A 16,216-nucleotide genomic window follows, 5' to 3' on the forward strand; every position below is an offset into this window, starting at 1 on the left:
GGAAAACAAATAGCAACGATCGATTTACTTTGGTCCAGCCACCAATACAAGTGATTTAGACTGTTTGCAGCTGGAATAATAACAAAATAAATATTTTACGCCAGCCAGCTCCCACACCATCAACTATGATTTATTTAGTCATTTATGGAATAACCTCTTCTTCAAGTCCACTGGACTAGAATCTCTTGTTAATTAAATGTCATTGCAACGTTCCCCACATGGTTTTAGAAAGTTCCACTAACCAGCCCAATATGCAGCAAATCCTGTTATGTGGTCACTGTTGTTATCACCCTCAACAGGGCACAGACCACATCTATACCAATTTTAACTGCTGCTCTGGTTTTAATGACCTCAGTCTCATCAGTGACAGTTTTCAAGTTGCAGATGAACAGTGCCCAGTTCCACAGCACAAATTCACACACTAGTCCTTCTGCTTCATCTTCAAGGCAAGATCTGTCCCACTCAAAACCCCAAGAACAAAAGTCAAAACAAAGAGAAGGCAGCAAAATGAAGGGAAATAATTTATTAGATTTCACAAGCAATCTAACATACATTTATGATGTAAGTCTTGTGATATTTAAAGATATGTGGAATCTTTAAGACAGGAAAATTTTTATTCTCTGCCTTAAATACTTCAGAAATGCTACTACGCACAGTTCAAGAGTCCTGATGATTATACTGCTTCTTCCCCAGCTTGGTAATACTTGAAAGAGATGGAACACAAAAGGGACCTGGAACATCACAAAGGCATGTTAAAAGTAAGAACTATCAAAGAATAGCAGTGTTATACCGGCTTTTGACAACTAAATTAAAAGATGCTTAGTGTTTTAAAAAGTGCTTAAAGTCTGTGAAAAATACATCTGAGAAATGCAGGCTGTATTAATTATATATTATAGAAAGTTAAACAGTAATGTAGTATGAAACCCCCAGGAAATGTAAGTCACTAACAACAACACTACCTCAGTGCAGAGAGCAATCTAACAAAACCCAAACATCCAACAAAAAGGCAGCAGTGACTCTAAGTTGATTATTAGTCCAGCTCCAAATATTTAATTGCAATATATTGTTAATTTTCTTCTTCACTCAAAAAAGACAAAGTAAGGAATGCATAAACTAAATCAACTCCAGATTGCTTCTCATGTACCAGGACAACAGTAATCATCAAATAATCTATAATACTGGTCAACCCCTTAATATTAAGGCTGCTCTGCAATGTATTTTAGCTAACATATTATTATCTTAATATGTATTTAAAGAAAAAGGGCAGCTTGGTCAGTGTGAGCTCAGCACAGCTTCACACAGATCAGCTGGTATAAGCTAGAACTGTTCCACCAAGGAACAGGACCATGAATTAGTAGTGTATCTGAGGAAGAAGGTGAAGGCCACCTTTTAGGACTAAGAACCTTCATTGTGTCTATTCACACAACACAGACAACTCATTGGTTTCTTTTTTCCCCCCTGAAAAAAATTGGCTTTTTAAAATTATTTGATCACCTCAAACTTAAAGCATGTTACCTCCTCCCCACACCTACTCTATAATGAAAACTTAAGATGCAGTTGAGTGCTACAGGAAACATTGCACAAAAAAGGATACAACAAGAAAGGATACACTCTGCATGACAGTATTACTGCAGTATTTACGCAGGAATGTTTCTAAAGAAGAACAGCAGAATGTGGTTTAATTTTACTTGATTCTCAGTATTGCACACACAACTTTATGCTACCTAGCAAAAAAAAAGCAAATATGCCTCTTTGATAAAAAACAGTTCTAACCCTTATGAGATTTAATGAGGGATAATGAGTCCATCAACACTAAACTTCATATTCAAAAGTAAATACATTTTTTGATAACTTGAGCTATTAGGACACCAGCAGATTTTTCCATCTCCTGCAAGTCTTTGCATTTTACAGACTCACTTTATTCCCATCAGGTCCAAAACCCCATAATGTTTCCCTTTAATGTGAGCTTTCAAATCACTTCTTCCCTAGGAAGAAGCTGGAGACCTCTCAACATCAGTTTCTTCCACATAACTTTTCTCCCAAGAAGTTGTATTTTAGCTACAGGAAAAGTCACTTTACGTGAACTTTTTGCCAGTCCATCAATAAAAAGGTATCTCAGCCAGCAAGAAGTTCTGCAGTATATTTATAAACCATATGTATTGTTTTGTCAAAAAAAAAAAAAAAAAAAAAAAAAAAGCCCATGGTAGAAAAAAAAATTTAGAAAAACAAAAACAAAGCAAAACAAACAAAAACCCACAAAGCAAAGCAAAAAAAAAAACAAACAAAAAAAAAACAACAACAAAAAAAAAACCCCAACAACCATAGACTCAGGTTTTTATCATGGAATTTTGCATCATAAATGAGCATCCATCAGAATATTCCAGCAGGAACAGAAAAATATGCAGAAATAGGGTTCAGCTTAACCATTACTTGGGAAATGCAACACATACTTTTAGTTAAAGCTGATGGATCTTTAGAAACCTAGGTAATTCCATGGCATATTGTGATGATTACAACATAAACAGTACAGGTGAGAAGCTCTGCCCATGAACTGAACACCAGGGACATTTGTAAGATGGTAACTTGTGGAAGACTTTCAGGTGCACAAGTAAATCTTGCCTAATTATGGTTTGCTCACCCTAGAAAAAGCTTCTGAGTTGGCCATCAACACAATAACACCTTGTTATTTCTTTATGCAACTCAAGTGTTTAGCATGTTTCATGAATTCAGAATTAATGTATTTTAATTAGTTGAAAAGACATGGAATTCCTAAAAGAATAAAAGTGCTCAGACTTCATCTATCAGGCTCTCCAACAGCTAAAATGCTTCAATTTTTCTAAAAGTAAGAAATCTTAGTAATCTTATTACATACTGGTAATATACAAATAGAAGTTTTTTCTAACAAGAAAGGAGTGAGAAAAAAGACTGAAATACTCTCATAAATACTTTATCCCAATAGAACACTTTAGCCAAGGTTCTCTTCTCTCTTTTCAATGACCAGTACCAAAGAAATCCTATTAAAAAAAGTGTTCTTTGACAAGATAGATTTTACTAACCACAAACAGTAACACAAAATAGGAAGTAAGACCCAATAGCATCTCAGCTACGAAGAAAACAAGCTTAAATCTGATTTTAAAAATCCTTAGACAATAGATAGAATGAAGAACCTACAATTAGAGTAGCTGTTAGAAATACTATCATCACAATAACCACTCTGTGGGCTTTACAGACAATTTGTAAAAATATAAAACAACTGTTCACATTCTTTATTTCAAATTCAGGTTTTCTTCAGAGTAAGAAGGATCAAGGTCCAGATTAAAAACACACCATGGGTTAAGTAATGTTTCACAGGCACTCAAGCTAAGATTTCAGTTAATTTTGTTTTAAGCAGAGGCATAACCAGAGTGATCTCAACTGGAGCCAGAAATTAAGGCCAATGCCCTTTAAATTTGAGCTAGCTCATGTATCAGAGGGTGCAGATTGAGAAATCAATGCTTTTTATTCTTGCACCATTTAATTCACATGGTCATTTGCAAATGTTTGCAGGCATGAAACCACTCAGGTAAATTAGAGCTGATTTTGCTTGACTTACTCTCACATAAATGAAATACTCAGAAGAGGTAGCAGTGAAGAAAATATACATGATAAGAAATAAAATTAAATAACTTTCTGCTACACATTATTTTCTCATCCTTTTTAAATAATGCCAAAAATCAGGACCTACACATTCCACAACAAAGGAAGCCTTGACCAATGCAACACTAAGCAGCACTTTCCAACAGAATATCCTTCACTAATTCAGACAACTTTAAAGGATTCTGCAACTGCACTAAGAACTCATTTTCTAAAATTAGCAAAGATCCTTTACAGATAGCAGAAGTTTATTGCTGAACCAATTCTTCAGGATCACTTTACAATGGCAGGGATGGAAAAGAAGGCATTAAGATTTCAATACCAAAACCCTGGAAAATTACTAAAAGGTAAGTAGTCCAATTCCAAAAAATTATTCTCCTTATCTTTGCAGATTAAGAATTAGAGAAACTGAGAAGTGCCTGACTATATCAGGATTAGGACAATAGTGGTCTCTGAGTTTTTAACAAAGGAAAAGCAAAGTTAAGTAAAACTTACACCAACTATATACCTTGCACTCTGTTTTTCTGATATCACACACACTTAAAAAAAGAAATTTGTATGGAACATTTCATCTCCAACATCAGTATTCCTAAAGAAGCTGCTAAAGAGAGAACAAATAAAACCAAACCAACACTAACAAAACCCCCCAGCTCAATCCTTTACTTTTACCTTCAGGCAGAGTCCATACCTTGTGCAGTGTTTTATTTTTTTCTTTTCCCTTCATTGGCATCCTGTTTTGGTCTAGCAGAACGAGCAAATTGCTGAGATTCTGTTAAGGACTACAAGTGTCTGATAAGCAGAAGTCAATTAATAAAGACAAAAAAGATTACTTCTGCAAATTAGTCTAGAAAGTGACCTTTATCTGTGAATCAATTCCACCACAGTATGAAGTTTATAGCAATAGTGTCTATTAGTCAAAGATTAGAACCTCACTGATACACAATACAGAATTTATTAGAGAGCCTGTAAGGAGATCCAAGTGGGAATGGGTTGGATGCAAGCAGGATAACTACAGTAGGACAAAAACTTCCAAGCCAGCATGTTAATTCTTAACTTTGATATCTCAGTATTTGGGTAGAAAAACAGAAAAAGCAGCAGATGCTGGGCTCAATGGAGTATAAAGAAACTAAAAGAAAACACAAAATATGTAAGTGAAAAATAAGAAAGGACTTTTAATCAAAAAAAAAGTGCTATACAATCAAAAAGTGACAGTTCCAGGTGAAAAACCAGTCTAGAGACCACTTGTTCTAACAAAACATTTCTTATGACAGACCTAACCAAGTCAAAAACCTTGTATTTAATTTATATACAGTGGTCATACAAGCTAAATTATCTTCTGTATTGTCTTTGCAGGATCAAAGATGCAAAAATATGAAAATACGAATTTTGTTCTTAAATAAAGCACTTTTACTTTCCTATTTCAGAGGAGTTGCCTCTGTTTTTTTCAGCTACCATAACCAGTGCACTGTTATGCTGACTCATTTTCTTAAGGCATTTTCTATTCTGCAGGACATTATGACAACAAAACTAGAGATTGGCAGAGATTACAAAGAATCTAATGCAAATGCTTGAAGAAAAGGATACAACCACCATGGGTTTTTCAAATAGGACATATCCATTTGCTTCCTTTAGTGCTTTAGCAGCTGCTTTCTCATTGGGCAGCCCAATGAAAGCCTGTCCCTTCATACGGCCTTCTTTCATCAAACGGATGTCAAACCTAGGGGCACAGGGCAAAACTGGAATTACTCATGGCTAACAGACCTGGCACATTTCACAGCACAAATGCATTCTCATGCTTCAGGTGGGAGAAACAGAAGCAAAGCCTACAAGGAGGCATGATGTCCTTGGAGACCATTTTGCTTGGTGATCCATTTACTGAAAGGTAATATTAAACTTCAGGATGGAAAATTGATGTGCAGTACTACTAAATAGGACATATGCAAAATGATCAAATACAAACAATCACCTGCACAGTTCATTCTGTGGCACACTGCCAAGAAAAGCAAATCTAGGAATGAAAACATAAAGGCAAAATAATAGGGTCTTCAGTCACTGTTCATAAAATAATTGTATTTCTTAATCTTCATAAATGAAGACTTTTAGGTGTGACACATTTTTTGTACATAGAGAAACACAGAAAATGTAATTATGGCTATTTTTAAAATCCCAGTTTTCAGCAGTGTCACAGAAGTTAATACAAAAGGTTTAATTTTAACAAAGCACAAAATCAACTCACATATTGCGTTCCACCTCTGACTGGAAGTCAACATATCTTCCAAAAATGAACTTAAGATCCTGAAATTAAAGTGTAGGTGTAAGGTAAATGTTAAGAAAAAGATCTTCTGATAGGTATTTGCTTGTTTACGTACCTTTTCTTGAACTTGTTTAGCTAAATTCTTCACATATATCCTGCAATTTGGATCACCTGGTTCATAGTTTCTGAAAACAGAATATTTTTCCATTTCTTGAAGACAAAAAAAAAAAAAAAAAAAAACATGCTTTAGTTCATTTACTTTGCACATTTGCTCAGTATAAACTAATTTACTATATGCTCAATTAAGAAAATAAACTTATTTAAGCTATTTGTTGCAACAAATCAAAAAGCTATTAATAGATAATTTATTCTCGCAATTATACCTTCTCTAGAAAGTCTGTTTTTTTCTAGATCCTTTCTAGAAATAAATTCTGATGGTATTTCATCATCCTCCTCTTCAGTTTCCATTTTATCATTTGAGCTAGGAGCTGGGAAAATCCTTCCAAAGCCTGTATTATTGATTTCTTCTGTGGTTGCATAAAGGTCTGAAATGTCAACAAATTATGTAAGTGGTTTGTACACTTATTGACACCAAGATCAAGAGCCAGCAAGAAAACCATACACTTTCCAGCAACATTATAAGAGCAGACTTTGTAAGCAATTTGAATACATCCTTAAAAATGAGTCTTAACCCCTGGTTTGACAAAAGCATCTGCTGTGTACAGTCCTATAAAACCCCATGTAGTACAAATAAAGGCCATGGCACACATTAGCTAGCATAAAACTTGCCTTGCTGTTCAGTCCTGAATCCATTTCACTATTTTCCCTTAAAGAAACTGGATTATACTGCAAAGTGCCAAGAACTACAGATTGACCATAACCCTCTAAAAAGCCATCACATCTCACTGCTATCACTGCTCAGCATTTTTATGGCAGATAATCAGTGCACCATAGAAAAGGGCTTGCAATCACTCAGATGCTTCCCTCTAAGAGCTGGAAAAGGAAAATCTGATATTAGCCTGATATATTCATTTATACCATAAAATACTGAAAATGTGTCACATTTTCATCCTAACATTTAAAAGGCAGTGCAATTCACCATAAGCCTACAGAGCACATATGAGAGAGACCTTTAAAATTCTCTGGATCCTTTCCAAAGCTTGTAACATGGGAAAAACAGCAAAAACAAATATGATGCAACTTGGTGTTGAAAGCTCCAACACAATAGGGGAAAATAATTTCCTGGTGTATATTTCAGCACCCTTATACATACTGAAGCCACATGACTTTAACATTAAATACATCAGAAGTACAAACTCTCTTACCATTTTTTTCTTCTTTTTCTGAGTTTATCTGAAGAACAGCTGGGATCTCAGTACTGATATGAAACTCTATTTTTTTATGACCTACATGCTGTGGCTGCTCAAAGACATCTGAAGGTGACAGTGTAGGGTGCGAGTTACTGTTTGAAACAACAACACATTAATTAAATATTCACTGATGAATGCATGATCAAATACAATATTTCTTCCAGTCAGATTTTATGCTGTTGTTTACACAAACACACATTCTCCATTTCATACTTTCCATCCAAAAGAGTTTCAGGTGATTACAACACTGCAGATACAGTAGGTGTCTGGCAGTGGGAGGAAACCAGTCACGTACTACAGTACAATACACACAGGCATTTATTAAAACCTTCATCAGTAATGTCACTGTACAAATAACTGGCCTTGCTGCTGCTCTCACATAATGTATAAACTCTGCTACATTTTTAAAAAATGTAGCAAATCACCTGGAGGAAGCAGGCAGCTATTAGCAAAATTCACAATCATTCATCACAATGCAGAAATACTGCACTGCTGCCTACTGTGGCACAGAACTGCAGTTCCAAGACCCAAAGCAAGCTCAGTTTCTATTCTTCTAGTGCCATATTTTTAATTTTTTGTTTTAAGAAGCCACCCAGACAATAAATCCCAATTGCTTCTGTCACAGCTGTAATGTGAGACTAGTAATCTTCTTTATGAGAAGAAATTTCTATTAGTTTGACAGGAAGAGAAAGAGAGCTTGAATCAGGCACTTTAAGATTGTTGAGGAGACTTTAGCTCAAACTAGAGGAAAATTTTGATTTTTAGAGCAATAAAACCAAAAAGGATAAGTGCAAAAACCACAAACCTGGAAGTACACACAGGAACATTCAACATGTCTTTAATTCTTTGCTTTTTTCTAACACCACGTTTCTTTGTGTTTATTGGCCTTTTAGGCTGCAGGGTTGCTAGTTCCATCAACTTGGTCATTCTATTTTAAACAAAAATAAAACCAAACAAAAACAAAACAAAGAGGTTTACAGTTTATTTGAAAATACTCATTTAAAAAACTCTCCCCCTTTCCTTAAAGCCCTTGGCGTAGAACTTTTCAGAATATAACTGTGAAACTAACTACCTTAAAACTGAAACTGTAGCACACAGCAAATCAGTACACACAGAGAACTTCTGGACTGACCAAAATCCTAACAGGTCAGTGATGCCCTTCCTTTCCAAAGCATGCACCTTCCTGGCACACTGAAGCTGTGATGCCCCAAGCTGAACCTGATTTTGTAACACTCAACAGGGGTACCTTTTTCCAAATCATGTGTTTTTCCAAATACAGCAGAGGGACTTTCTGATTTACTTCTCAGTTTAGACAGCAAACACAAAATCTGCTTTTTAATTCAGTGTTAGTTTAAAGATTAAAAAAACATACAGCTGTGATGCAATTCAGTCCCAAAACTGCAAGAGAATCCTCAGCACAAATATTATCACCCCTAACTATACCCACTGATGTACAAAAATGTTCTGAACTTGGACATGGGAACAAATGAACATTTGCACACCAATAGGCCCTTTTATTATTACATTTAAACCTGTACTGTCCTTCTGCACTCTGGAGTTTCTCTAAGCATCTGGAAAGATTTCTACATACTCTCTACTAGATGCTACATCTATATACTGCAAATATTACTATTTGCTGAACTAGAAGCTAGAAAAGTAAAATCCACACTTTAAGTGAGCCCAAAACCTTGCCAGTGACTGTAAAATGCATACCTCTCCTTTTCCTCATCATTATCACTTTCATATTCGGACTCATCCCCACTAGACAGTTGCTCTTCTTCCTCTTCAGGCAGAGGAGGTTCTTCAGGAGGCAGAGGTGGGATTGGGGGAGGTGGTACAGGCACTGGTAAATATTCTTCATACTAATTATGGAGAGAGGTTTCAAAAATTAAACTTTTTAAAGGAAAAAACCTGTATGTATCTTGTTTTCCTAATAAAAACAGTCAAATCAATAAATGATAATTTAACAAGTATTTTCTCAAAGCATGCTTATAGGGATCTAGGTACCATTTTGGTAAACTATATTACTAATGAAAAACTTTCCACAAGCAAAAAAAAAATCTGCTTTCTGAAGCATAACAGTAAATGCTTGAATTCCTTTAAGCTAAGGTGATAAAAAAATACAGCAACCATGGCCTTGGATTTTCACTTTGCCCTCAGCTTCAAATACTTTCCCAAAAAGAATGCAGTCAAAGCACATGGCTGGATGCTTAGGCTCCAAAGCCATCTCAGCTTCAGCAGTGAACCAACAGTTTGAAACATTCCAGTGCTGCTACCATTAAGTACAGTCAAAAAATTGATTTAGAAGACTAACATGAAATGCAGCAGGATTTGCAATCCTCTTAAAATTTAGATCTCCTACCATGCTGCTAATATTTTGAATTGTGAATCAATTCTACAGTACTGAAAACATGTATTTAAAATGTTACCATGGGAGGACGAGCAGTAATTGGTCCAAAAGGTGGAGGAAGATTCATTTTATTCATCAGATGAAGTACCTGAAATGAGTCAAAATAAGTAGGTTTCCTTTGAATAACAGCTCCTTGCTAGGTAAAACAGCCAATCACTCTTGGCAGGTGCTGATCAACAGTTTTAATGTTCATGAACAATGTAAAACCTGCACTTGAGATCCAACACTAATAGTCAATATAAGCAAATCTAACAAGGTTAATAAAAAAAGTACAGCATCTTCTCAGAACGAAATTCCAGGTACTTAAGTCACATCTAATTAGGAAGAGTGTACCTAGTTAAGTCTTCAGTGTCAATTAAGTAATCTACCTCAGGTTAATAAAATATCATTACCTCAGCATAGTAAAAAACTAAGATTGGTTAGCACTATCACAGAAAAATCAAATTAGTATTTGCTATGACAAAAATAATGAACTATGTGGATAATTAAGAGGAAAAATTAAATGTTTTTTATTTTATATTTTTTTTCTCCTGTTTTATTACTTACCTGGACATAAAATTTGGGCACGCTCGCCAAGGCATTTGCTATATTTGCTAGAATTGCACTTGAAGGTGGTGGATACAAATACTTGAGGCAAGAATTGATGGGAAAGGTGAGGCTGAGGAAAAAAGATTGAAAACAAGACACCTTACCATTACTGCCACTTAATCACCAGCAACAATTAACGATTACTAGAGGCTTAACTATTGATTACATCTGAGGTAACACTGAAATATTATTACTTCCTCTAGAATAGTTGTGGGCCACTTACAATGCCTTTACCCCCAAGGAGTAGTCCCCAATGCATGACAGATTTACTGGGCTTAGGCTTGGGCATAATGAAAGTACCATGCAGAAGCCTAAAGCAAAGAGAAACAACCAACACGTCCAAAACCAAAAGCACAGCATAGCAGGCTGTACAAATATAGTAAACTCAATGGGCTGCATTAGCTTCAAAAAGTTATTAATTCCTGTATGCTAAAATGAAAATGGGCAGAAAAGAAGGAAGGAACATCAGGAAAAAACAAGTCATTGGTATTCTGCTGTTAACACTGGGAGAACCTCAGCCTCCAACCCCCCAAGAAAGCAATGCATAGTGCTAGAAGGCTGCTCTGCAATCCACAAGTGCACAGCTCAAAGCACCAGTCACTACACAGCTGGGAGGATTCTAAACCTGAGGAACTGAAACTTCATCTTTAGGACAACTCCTGTAGCTATGCCTGAGGAACAGCAGCATAGAAGGAAACAAAACTCTCGTTCAACAGCACATAAAACATTCCAAAATAATCTGACAGAGTAAAATAAGACAAATAAAAACCTAACACTAACCCATGGTTGGGTGCAATTCCATTCTCTATTTTAACACAGTTTGGTTCTGTCTTCTCTTCTTCTTTCACTGGTTCTTCTAAACTGAAAATTAATTCAGTCTTAATTAAAACATGGCAAAATTTAAGTATGCTTTATACAATAAATAAAATATGCATCATCTGTTAATAAACATAAAAAATAAGTTAGCACAGGTATTTTTAATATTTTTACCAAGCATTACTATAGCTTTTAGCAATTCTTCATAATTAATGCATGTGGATAATTACAGTAGTGACAGTCTTCTAAAATAAATACTTATGTAGATTTAAGTAAGTCTGCCTATATTCAAACACTCCTGACTTAAATCCATTCACAGGAAAAGAACTGAAATTGTTTATCATGCTCTCTGTTCAGAGACAATAAATTCAATGGTATTGAATTACTGATTTGTTCATATTCAGAAAGTGGAATAAAGAACTCGAAAACTCTACTACAGTATTTTTTATTATGCACTATCACATAGCTTTTATCACTTATTTGCACATTACATGGGTGATGACACAGCTCTGCTGGGAGGAATGCAGTCACTCTCCTATAGATCTGAAACTATTTGTTAAGAATTCTGAGGGGCTACAATTTATTCTTTGAATTAAAAGTACTGTCTAAGATTCATGAATCCAGAATGCCCTTTCCTTGACCATAAACATAACAAGGAAATTATTCTGCACATACCTTTTGCACTTGTCTGAGATAGAAGGCTGGCTAAGTACCTGTGCACTCTCTTGCTCCTTTGCAAATTCAACAACTAATGTGTGACCTAAAAGTTTCAGCTGGTGCAGTCTTGATAAAGCCTTCAAGTAATTACAGAGGAGAAAAGAAATAAAGAGAAGAGAACAAACACAAGAATTATTTTAAAGCAAAACTGTTTTTTATTTGAGTGGTACACTGGCCATAGGATGCAGTCCCAGCTGCTTTAACCCAAGTCTTTGCTACTGTGGACACAAGAGTCCTGCATTGTTTGTCACTTTCCAGCCCTGCTTTTAGCAGCATTTCCTTCTGGCAGGAAGGAAAAGGACCAGGCTGCACAGCCAGAACCACTGCAGAGGTTGGTCACCTGAAAACAGCAGCAGCCTCAACAACCAGACTTTTCACACAGCCTACTAAATTGCTGGACTTTCAAGTAACCAACCTTTTGCTCATGAAGTACAAATATGCTAAACTCTGTCAGTAGCAGCTAGGAATTTTAAAATCAAGATTCTAACAGTGGCACAAGGAAGATCCAGCATTTTTCAAGTCCAGACCCCAAGAGACTGCTAACAACTGGCACAAGCACCTAATTCACCCCTGTTCACCTCATACAGTGTTGAACTTTACTAGCCCTTTAAAGTGTGACCTAAAAAAACCAGAAGCAATGGAAAAAAAAACCCAAGGCATAAGGGGGAAGTTCTGCCACAGGATTTTTAACCAGACTAATAGTTAAAAAGCATTATTAGTATTACCTTTTTGGCATCCATATCCCCTATTAATATGGTACTTTTCTTATCAAAGTTGGGCATTCAAGGCAAACCTGGATTGTGAGTATCAGTACAGCTGATTTTTATGGCAAATACACAACTACAGAGGAGACAAGGAAACTCTTTTTGGTTTATACTTTGCATGCAAATGCACACACATCCTAAACAGGGCTCTGATCAATCTCAGCTCTGTGTGACAGGCTGGATCAGTGCTGAACCCTTTTCAATCCACCTTTCTTAGGACTCTACAGAAGTGCTCAAGAATTTCATCAAGTCCTGCAAGCAAATCCTGAAACAGAACTCTAATTTCTAGTTCTATTAGAGAACCAGCAATTCAGTGCTTTGCTAAAACATTCAATAACAAACTCAGTACAAACCTTTGCAGCTGCATTTTCACTGGGAAAAGTGGCAAAAGCAGTATGTTTCTAGAAAACAAACAAACAAAAAGTTATAATGTATTTGAACCAAAAAGGTAAGAAATTGCAGGTAAAATATTGAGCATTTTGTTAGTTCAAGTTTAGATATTTGAAAGCTTCTACACAGTAATCATCTAACTTCCATTCAGGGCAAACATGAAGGAGTAGAAAATATTTTTATTATGAATTTTGGAGAAATACCTCCTGCAGTCAAAATTAAGACATGAGTTCAGCAGTTTGAGGAATACAGAATCAGTGGGTTTTTTCTAGTGAGCAAAAATCATTCTAAATTGCAAGAAAGTACATATGGATAAAGAGGTATAATCCTCTTCCAAACCAGAAAATTCATTTGAGCACCTCACAAAACAATTTTGTCCAAGTAACTCCTGAAAGTGATGGTCTTCCTGCTACAAAAGTTGCAACTACTATGCTCTGAACATTTCAATGGTTTCCAACTTTTCGCCTCAATTTTCCACATTAAATCAAATCCTCAGAGAACATATCTTTCAAAGTTAAATATGTTTTAACAAACTTTATTATACCCCATCTTGCTACTACATGATTCCGTACCCGAAATCATTTTAACAAATCAGCATATCTGATACCCTATAAAGCGTGATAAAATATGCAGACATCATCTATCTGCAGTTCTGCAAAACACAAGGCTCTTTATGAAGGGCATTTATCACAAACAAATACATCCATGTATTTGTAATCTGGAGGTAGAAGCAAGCGAAAATAATTTCAAGAATGCGAAACCACATCCTTATAAGAGGCCCTTCTGCGCTGCTCAGCCCCGGCCGCGCTGGCAGCAAGAGGCCAAAGCGGCGGCCGGGGCACGAACACGGGCAAGAACACGGGCACGAACACGGGCACGAACACGGGCAAGAACACGGGCACGAACACGGGCACCAACACGGGCACCAACACGGGCACGAACACGGGCACCAACACGGGGCACCAACACGGGGCACCAACACGGGCACCAACACGGGGCACCAACACGGGCACCAACACGGGAACGAACACGGGAACGAACACGGGCAAGAACACGGGCACCAACACGGGGCACCAACACGGGGCACGAACAGGAGCCGGCGCTGCCCGTCCCGCTTGTCCCGCGGGCTCCCCGGAACGGGACCCCCGCCCGGCCCCGGCTCCTCCCGGCTCCCGTCCCGGGCCTCACCAGCCGCCCGTGGTCCGACAGGACGCGCACAGACACGGCCCCGAAGTGCTGCAGCAGATCCTCCTTCTCCGCCGCCGTCAGCTCGGCGGGCAGGTGCCGCACCAGCAGCGTGCGCCCGCGGCGCCGCGACACGCCGGGGTGCGGCGGGACAGCGGGGCCCATCCCCGGGCCCATCCCCGGGCCCAGCCCCGGGCCCATCCCCGGGCCCATTCCCGGGCCCATCCCCGGGCCCATTCCCGGGCCCAGCCCCGGGCCGCCCGCCCGCAGCTCCTCAGCGCCCGGCGCCGCCATCGCCGCGCGCGCCGGAACCGCGCGAGAGCCGGGGTGAGGCCGCTGCCCAGGTCTCGCGAGACTGGCGCCCCCGCGGAGGCGGCGGGAAGCGCCCGTGAGGCGGGAGCGGCGCGTGCGCGCAGAGCCCGCCAGGGGGAGTCCCCGGCGCTGCTCCCGTTCAGCGCTCAGGAGCTTCTCTCGTGACCGAATGGTCAGCAGCGCTGCTCTCAGAAGTGCCTCTCCTCAGTCTGTAGCTGCACACGCTTGTCCTCCCTTCCCTCATTGAACAGGCGGTACTGAGGCGTGGCCGGCACGGGCATGGGCCCGCTCCCTCGGGCAGCCCTGCCTGGCCGAGCGAAACCCAGCCCTGACTAAAGCCTGTGACGGGATAATCAGCCTCCGTAATCCATGAAGTCCTCAAGGCCCCCTCAGTTTTCCCGAGCTGTGGTGCCGGGCCTGGCGCTGTGTGAAGGTGCACTGTGCATTTTTGGTGACTGAGCTCTGACAGTTTGGGCAAAGGCCGGGCCGGTGTGGGTGCTCACAGCAGTCTCGATCAGATGGCAATCCAAATGAGTTTGGGAAGCAGTTGGGTAAAAGAGGATCTTCTAAAGGTATCTGTGAGAAAGTGTAGGAGCAATTTCTTGCAGGATTTGTTCCCTGCATTTTTCTTGCTGCCACAAGTGTAAGGTAGGAAATACCTATGAACTGGGAAACAGGTGGAATTATTGACACAGTGTGTAAATAGAGCAGTGTATTTTCTCTCTTGGTAACACCAGCAGTGCTGGGTTTTTTTCTGAGGCTGTTGAAATTTTAAAAGCAACACTGGCCAGTCTAGCCAGTTCTGTGTGTGGCTTGTGGTTTGTATAAGGTCCAGAAGATTTTCTGGGATATGCTGGTCAACATGCAATTGTAGCAGCTGGGAAGATAACAATGGTAAAAGCAAGCCTGGGGTGGCTGTGCTGTGCATCCTGTTTAAATTGGCCTGGCTTGTAGTTCACTCCTGGGTAATGACTTCAGAGAACTTTTTATGTAGCAGGTCTGTGAAACTTGTAGGCAAAGCAAACCTTCCTGTTTCCCTTTTAGTGCTCTAGTACATTCCAGTTATTAATCTACACATCATTCACCAGATGGTGAAATAATGATATAACCTCAAATATGTTTTCCCCTGGGAACTAAGGAACACTGTTTCCACTTCTGCTCAGAGAAGGCTGAGGAAATATGTACTCCTCAGTTACACTGAACAATTGACAAGAACTGTTTCACTTGAAATAACCTATCTCCTGGCTCTTCAACCCACCTGTTCCTCCTAGCACAAAATGCCCCTCAAAGAAAGAGAAAAACTCATAAAGTCTCTTTACCCTGTTTGACCAGGCTGCTGAAGCTGAATACCTCTAGAGCAGCAGTTTAACATAGCAACATGCAAGTCAAGCTGATAAAAATATGCATTTTTTCTAAGACACAGAAAGCTAAAAAAAAATAAATTTACTTTCTCTTGCCATCATGTGTACAGTCAACATATATGAATGTTACCTTTTTAACTTGCTAAGATGTTTAATTTGTAAATTTTTGAACAATAGAGTCCCTCAACACCACGGCACTATGTTTTTGTGTTGAATGGCTTAGAAGTTCTTTGCTTATTCAGAGATTGAATGCAAGTGGTTTAGCAGCACCAGTATGAGTGAGAACTAGAGACTCATTTGGGTGGGAGAGGAGGGAGATCCTTTTGCAGTCTCAGGGTCAATGCTGAAATCCAACCACATCATTCAGAACTTTCTCCAGCCTGGTGTCAAAAGGCCCTTAGGGTGAAGATTCCTCA

General features: G+C 38.8%; 1 protein-coding gene across 1 annotated transcript; it reads right to left on the reverse strand.

The window, feature by feature from the left end:
• Positions 1 to 508: 508 nt before the first annotated feature.
• RNPC3 (RNA binding region (RNP1, RRM) containing 3) lies at positions 509 to 14,437 on the reverse strand. The gene is given in 16 exon segments (XM_079314066.1): positions 509 to 731; positions 4,322 to 4,394; positions 5,218 to 5,350; positions 5,870 to 5,928; positions 6,003 to 6,097; positions 6,271 to 6,432; positions 7,213 to 7,349; positions 8,059 to 8,066; positions 8,068 to 8,185; positions 8,971 to 9,119; positions 9,687 to 9,755; positions 10,214 to 10,325; positions 11,036 to 11,116; positions 11,747 to 11,865; positions 12,906 to 12,953; positions 14,131 to 14,437. Coding segments are annotated over 15 exon segments (1,641 nt in total). The 5' UTR covers positions 14,422 to 14,437; the 3' UTR covers positions 509 to 731; positions 4,322 to 4,334.
• Between the last annotated feature and the right edge of the window lie 1,779 nt (positions 14,438 to 16,216).

The sequence above is a fragment of the Erithacus rubecula genome (genome assembly GCF_903797595.1).
Source record: "Erithacus rubecula genome assembly, chromosome: 10".
NCBI lineage: Eukaryota > Metazoa > Chordata > Aves > Passeriformes > Muscicapidae > Erithacus > Erithacus rubecula.